At 34.8% G+C, this 7,073-nt stretch overlaps 1 protein-coding gene across 1 annotated transcript; it reads left to right on the top strand.

The window, feature by feature from the left end:
• Positions 1-1,772: 1,772 nt before the first annotated feature.
• Positions 1,773-4,309, top strand: LOC116015406 (fructose-bisphosphate aldolase 6, cytosolic). Its single transcript, XM_031255464.1, has 3 exons — positions 1,773-1,958; positions 2,930-3,157; positions 3,236-4,309. The coding sequence occupies exons 1-3, from the start codon at positions 1,931-1,933 to the stop codon at positions 4,054-4,056; spliced, it is 1,077 nt and encodes a 358-aa protein (XP_031111324.1). The 5' UTR covers positions 1,773-1,930; the 3' UTR covers positions 4,057-4,309.
• Positions 4,310-7,073: the final 2,764 nt, after the last annotated feature.

Raw genomic sequence — 7,073 nt, forward strand, 5'->3', positions numbered from 1 at the left:
ATACACACACACACACATACAAAGAGAGAGAGAGAGAGAGCTGCCATAGCTTAGTCGGCCAATCAGCCGACTGCCATGTGCAGTGACGGTTCTAAAAAAACTACAAAATAAATACAAAAATAAATAAATAAAATATAAAATATAAAATAAAATAAAGATAAAAATAAATAATGAATTTGTTAGAAATCTTATTTGCAGGTTGACCCAATCAAAGAGGATTAAACAACTATCGAAGAGTTTCAATAACGATTGGAATTAGTATCTGATCTATAATATTAGAGATGAAGATGGTGTTGGCACGGGAGCTGACCCAGGGGAATCGTCAGGCAATTTTGTTATATAGATTCAAAAATTGTGTTATAATGTTGAACATTGAGTTTTGATACTGTTATGAAATTGTGAATATAGAGTTATAAAATTGTGAACATAGTTATAAAACTGTGAACATGGAGTTAACAACTATAATCGTCACTTGTGGGAATCGAACCTAACATTTCCCAAAATTTTTTCTCACAAAAAAAATTAACTTGCCACTTAAACTACCCCATTAAGTTTAAACCAAATCAGACCAATAATAATACATAGATCATATAAATGGAATATATGTAGTAATATACTCCGTATTTATTTACATTAAATTAAAAAAAAGTACTGGGTAGGTTTCACTTACCATTGTTGGTATAGTCACGTGTGTGTTTCGGCCTACCAATGGCTCACAACTTTTCTTGCAGTAAACTGTGAAAGTCGCCGTCCAATTCCAGTGGTCACGCCAGGGGATTTTCATCATTTTAATTTATTTTCTTTTTTACTATTTAATATAGTAGTCATTTTTTTAGTACTACTAACTCTGTTATACTGCATTATCCTCCCACAACCCACAACCTCTCATATGGAGTGTAATTTGGTATCACTTGACCACAAGGTCTTAGTGAATACAAAAGTCATATTAATTTTATATAAACTAATTATTTTTACAAAATTATTCACAATGAAAGTTGGTATATATATATATAATGTGAAGGAGCTCTCTGGTAAAAAATGGGGTGGAATCTCAATTGATCAAGCCAAATGAACGGTCCAAAATGATGAAAAATTAAAAAAAAAATGCGATAGCATTGTGGTAATTTAGCGCATAACATAAAATTGAAGGTGCGAGGTGCATTAGTTTGACACTTAAGGTATGTCAGTTCGACACTTAAGTGCATCAGTTTGACATTTAAAGCGCATCAATTTGACATTTAAAGCGCATTAGTTTGACACTTAAGGTGCATAAGTTCGACACATAAGGTGCGTCAGTTTGAAACTTGTGACGCACCTTAAGTATTAACACGGCGCACCTTAATAATAGAAAACACGCACCTTAAGTTTGAATAATACGCAAAATGACTAAATTGTTACCGCGTTTTATTTTTATTCCGTGTTCATCCTAGACGTTGATTTTGATAAGATTAATGGATATTATCTCACCGCATATTTTACCTGGACAACAACATTTACATCTGGTCTCTATTCTATATATATATATGTGTGTGTACGTATGTATAATGTTTTTAAAGTGTAGAACTTTTGAATAAAATTGGTTGTGTTAAACAGAGGAATTACTGTTGTAAAAATTTAAAAATTAAAACGATATATATCCAAAAAAAATTAAAATATGGATATAATAATCGAAAATCAAAATTGAAAGTTTCTGCACATTTTCTTAACCAAAAAATACAAAACCATAAAACTGCCTTGTGACGGGTTTCCGGTAAGAGAATCATAGAAATGTCGATGAAATCAATTCTTAATTGTTTTGTTGTTTTCTGACTTAATTTCTCCTATTTATAAACCCCTATATACCCTCTTCTCCCTTCATACCGCTTTGCACTACGTTTTCTTCGCTCTTCCAAATCTCTTTCATCGCTAAGCTCTTCTCCAAAAACCCACCATGTCTTGCTACAGAGGAAAATACGCCGGTACATTCTCTCAACCATGTTTTTTTTTTTATCCTAGTTTGATCTCGTCTACTGTTGGGCATTAAATCTAGAATCATTTGGTTGATCGGGTGTGTAATCCCTGGTCGTTTGGATCTGGGTTGTTTCTGTTTGTTCTGCTTTCTCTTATAATCCTATGCAGATATGTTTGTTCTGCATTTGGTTCTTTTAATTCCACGATCACTGTCACTATGTTTTACGTTGTGTTTTATTGACTATTGTCTTAAGAGTGTTGCAGTTAATGGTGTAGTGATTATGGTACTAACCCTGATGCGTTATTGTAGTTTATGATACTAATAGTGTTTATGGAAGATATTGGCCCTGTTCGGTAAATAGCTAACATGCGTTAGAAGGTATAATTAATTGATAATATTAGCGGATTGTAGAAAATTGCTTGGTAAATTAGCTGTTAGCTTATAGGTGTTTCAGTGTTTGGTATAATTTTTTTGATCTAATTGAAAATGTTGCTTTGATTAGACTTTTGAAATTTAGTATTTTAGAGTTACAAAAAGCTTATTAACCAGACTTTTATATTGATATTTTAACCAAGTCAAACAATTAATAATGGTTAAATAGGTCAAAATTGGCTGATAGGCTAATTATGCCATTGACATTTTTAATTGATTGATATACATTTGTAAAAGAAATCAGTTGTTCGAAGTGGCAGTTTTTAATGTTAGATCTGCTACTCTTGTGCTTTTTGTGCTTGTCCGTTGTACCTTTTTAAAATTTTCTGAGATTTAATTTGTGATGAGACAAATTGCAGTTTGGATTTGCTATTCAAAAATGGGAAAAATTGCAGTTAAATTAGTGTATTTGGATGTGATATTCTAGATAGTAATTTGGAGAAGTAAGTTAAGTTTTCCAACTTTAAATGGTTAAGACATTGATTTATCTATGATTTGGACTGTAATGGTTGGATTATTGATATATCTTTATTTTAATTTCTGCAGATGAGCTCATTGCTAATGCTACCTACATTGGCACCCCTGGAAAGGGTATCCTTGCTGCTGACGAGTCCACCGGTACAATTGGCAAGCGTCTAGCAAGCATCAATGTTGAGAATGTTGAGGAAAATAGGCGGGCTCTTCGCGAGTTGCTTTTCACAACTCCTGGTGCTCTTCAGTATCTCAGTGGAGTTATCTTGTTTGAGGAAACCCTTTACCAGAAGACTGCATGTGGTATTACGAAAAAAACAAAATGGAAGCCTTTTTTACCATTTTTCATGTGGTGGTATTAACTATTGCTTTAATTTTCAGGCAAGCCCTTCGTTGAGCTCCTGAAGCAGGGTGGAGTCCTTCCCGGGATCAAGGTTGACAAGGGTACCGTTGAGCTTCCTGGAACCAAGGGCGAGACTACTACTCAGGGTCTTGATGGCCTAGCTGAGCGCTGCAAGAAGTATTACGAGGCTGGTGCTAGGTTTGCTAAATGGCGAGCTGTGCTGAAGATTGGACCCAATGAGCCATCACAGCTTGCTATCAATGAGAATGCCAATGGCCTAGCCCGCTATGCAATTATCTGCCAGCAGAATGGTCTTGTACCCATTGTTGAGCCCGAGATCCTTGTCGATGGACCTCATGACATTAACAAATGTGCAGATGTAACGGAGCGCGTTCTTGCTGCCTGCTACAAGGCCCTCAACGACCACCATGTCCTCCTTGAGGGTACCCTGTTAAAGCCCAACATGGTCACTCCTGGATCCGACTCTGCCAAGGTTGCACCAGAGGTGGTAGCCGAGTACACTGTCCGTGCCTTGCAACGAACCATGCCACCTGCAGTCCCCGCTGTGGTGTTCTTGTCCGGTGGCCAGAGCGAGGAGGAGGCCACCGTGAACCTCAATGCCATGAACAAGCTAAAGACCAAGAAGCCATGGAGCCTTTCCTTCTCCTTTGGACGTGCCCTTCAGCAAAGCACCCTCAAGGCATGGGCCGGGAAGGAGGAGAATGTCAAGAAGGCTCAGGACGCTCTCCTTGCAAGGTGCAAAGCCAATTCCGAGGCAACCCTTGGAACCTATGCTGGTTCAGCTAACCTCTGTGAGGGCGCTTCTGAGAGCCTTCACGTCAAGGATTACAAGTACTAAGCAAGTTTTGGTTTCCTAGATTTGTTGTTTGATTAAGAGGCTTGTCAGTAATGCTTTTCCAAAACAGGATCTATTGCTCTCTAGTTTTTAGGCTTTTTGGGGGATTTTTCTGTCTAATTTTCCGGCTTGGTTAAATTTTTTTAAACAATAAGTCTCAAAGACATGAACTTTTTTTTTCCCTGTATTTTAATGGCTATTTAGCTAATATATTGAGTTTTTCTGTATTCAAATGAAAATTTAGCATCTTTTACAATTCCTTGTGGTAGATTTGCAGACCTTTGCATCATAATCGAAGACCTGTGATGGATTTTATTTTACAGCATGTATGGTTATAGTGATACTATGTTTTTGTTTTGAGTTTATACCTTGCAATAAAATGAAGTGTTTATATTCTTGTGCTTTTGCATTCCTCAATTAACGGCAAATTATACCTTGGACAAGAGGATTTAAAAAAAAAAAAACCTTGGACCAGAGAACCTTCAGAAAAGAGTCAAATACACTCTTCAACATTAGGTGAAAATGTAATTAATTAAGTATATGAATTTTAAAAATGTGCAATTAAATACTTGAACTTGTCAAAACTAGTCAAATAAACCATATTTTCCGGTAACTAATAAGTTACCTGTAAATTATCTGATATTGACCATGATTAACAATATTGACCACCGAAATTTCAAAAAAAAAATCCACCGCTAAATTAACATCCGTAACTGGCGCCTTCTCTAGTTGGAGAAGGCGTCGGTCTGGTCGCCTTCTCCAGTTGGAGAAGGGACCATTTTGGCTGCGTTCTCCAACTAGTGAAGGAGACCAACCATTTTGGCTGCGTTCTCCAACTAGTGAAGGAGACCAACGCCTTCTCCAATTGGAGAAGGTGACCGGCGCCTTCTCGAGTTGGAGAAGGCACCATTCCAGTCACCTTCTCCATCGAAGAAGGTGTCTGACCTTCTTCAATTGTAATTACGGCCAGCGACTGTTCGTCGGTTACTAGAATGATTATCAGAACGGTAATGACCGGTTATCCTAGGCGGATAACTGGCTATCAGGTTTGAATGCACCGAAATGATAAGTTTAAGTGTTTAATTGAACTTTTTTAAAGTTTAAGGGCTTAATTGCAGTTTAGTATAATGTTTAGGAGTATTTAAAAAAAGTATAATGTTTAGGAGCCTATTTGACCCTTTTTTCCTATATTGCAAACACATAATATTTTAACATATTATGTGTTGCTTAACATATTATATGTAGTACCATGTAAACTGTTAACTGCAAATACATAATATGATAATGATAAGCATATAATTTTTAGACTATGGACTATAATGCAAGATGGATCTAGTTCATGTATAAAAATTGTTAAGTACTCCGTAACATTCTGTGCGAATGTACTGATATGGGCTCAGGCTATTTTAGGCTTTCTTTGAGCTTGGCCAATGTATGCCCTTGACTAACCTTAGTAGCAAATTTTACTGTGGACCGCGGTCTATAATACATGGTAGTTCATGCATCAAAACGACGTCGTTTTGATTAATGAAAAGAAACGGTAGAAACAACATCCGTTTTGCAAAGTAACTCTATCTGTATAACATATTCAGTTTCTTTATATATATATATATATATATATATATATATATATATATACTCCAGTTTCCTTTCAACACAACTACAATTTCTTTTCAATATAACTACATTTTTATTTGACATTATACACTCAAATATGTGAAATAGTTATTTAGTTTCATTTTATATACACTATAGTTTCATTGCAACACAACTACAATATCATTTCAATATAATTACAGTTTCATTGAACAATATACACTCAAATATGTGAAACTGTCATTTAGTTTCATTTTGTATACACTGCAGTTTCCTTTCAACACAACTACAGTTTCTTTTCGATATAACTACAGTTTCATTGGACAATATACACTCAAATATGTTAAACTGTTATTCAGTTTCATTTTATATACACTTCAATTTCCTTTCAACACAACTACAATTTCATTTTGATATAACTACAGTTTTATTTGATAATATAAAAATAAATGTGAGGCAGTATCATTTGAGATGAACTGTAGTTTCATTTATGGAGCTCTGTTAAAATGTGACGGCAGCCGTTTTTGGACCATGGTCCACGATATAACAACTGGACCTTAGTATTCCCGAGACTAGTGGTGTTCGAAAAACAGTTTATCAACTAATGTTTGACTTGTTTGGCTAACTTTACATGTTTAATTTGGCTAAACAACTGCCAATTATCATGTAGTATGATTACATCTTAGTTATCATTTCAAATGGATGGTCATAGATTTGAACTCCGGTTGTGGGATATAGATTCTTTGGACTGAAAATATTTGAGAAAGTATAGAACAGATACTAATTTATCATTAATAATTGTTAGTTATTGTAGCATTTATATTTATTCAATTTTTTCTAAATTTATATTTTTAATATCATCATAACCTAACAATTGAATTAACTATCGGCTCAAAACATTCTAATTATTTTGTAATTTATATTTTTAATATTGAATTATTATTAATTACGAAATATTTCTTTATAATTTTAGCGATATTAATATTAAAATAAAAATAATCGTTAAAAATAATTAAGGGAAAAGGTACAAATAAGCCATTGAACTATATGTGAATTAGCAATTAAGCCATCGAACTCAAATAAGCTCCAAATAAGCCACTGAACTTAGGAAAACTTAGCAATTAAGCCATCGAACTCGAATAAGCTCCAAATAAGCCACTGAACTCAGGGAAACTAAGAAATTAAGCCACTAAACCGAAAAAAAAATAACAATTAACATTTTTAACAGGTCATATTCTATTCCGGTGCCCGGCGACGACTTTTCCGGTGACCGGCGAAAACTTCCGGCGACAACGCTTGCAGGAAAAGTCGTCGCTGGTGGTCGGAATAGGCAAATGACCTGTAAAAAATCTTAATTGTTATTTTTTTTTTCAATTTAGTAAATTAATTGCTTTGTTTTTCTGAGTTCAGTGGCTTATTTGAAG

The sequence above is a fragment of the Ipomoea triloba genome, chromosome 1 (assembly GCF_003576645.1).
Source record: "Ipomoea triloba cultivar NCNSP0323 chromosome 1, ASM357664v1".
Classification (NCBI taxonomy): Eukaryota; Viridiplantae; Streptophyta; class Magnoliopsida; order Solanales; family Convolvulaceae; genus Ipomoea; species Ipomoea triloba.

Coding starts and splice junctions, on each gene's coding strand:
- LOC116015406 (XM_031255464.1), top strand. CDS start 1,931: ATGTCTTGCTACAGAGGAAAATACGCCG. Junction 1,959..2,929: donor CTACAGAGGAAAATACGCCG/GTACATTCTCTC, acceptor TAATTTCTGCAG/ATGAGCTCATTGCTAATGCT. Junction 3,158..3,235: donor TTACCAGAAGACTGCATGTG/GTATTACGAAAA, acceptor TTTAATTTTCAG/GCAAGCCCTTCGTTGAGCTC.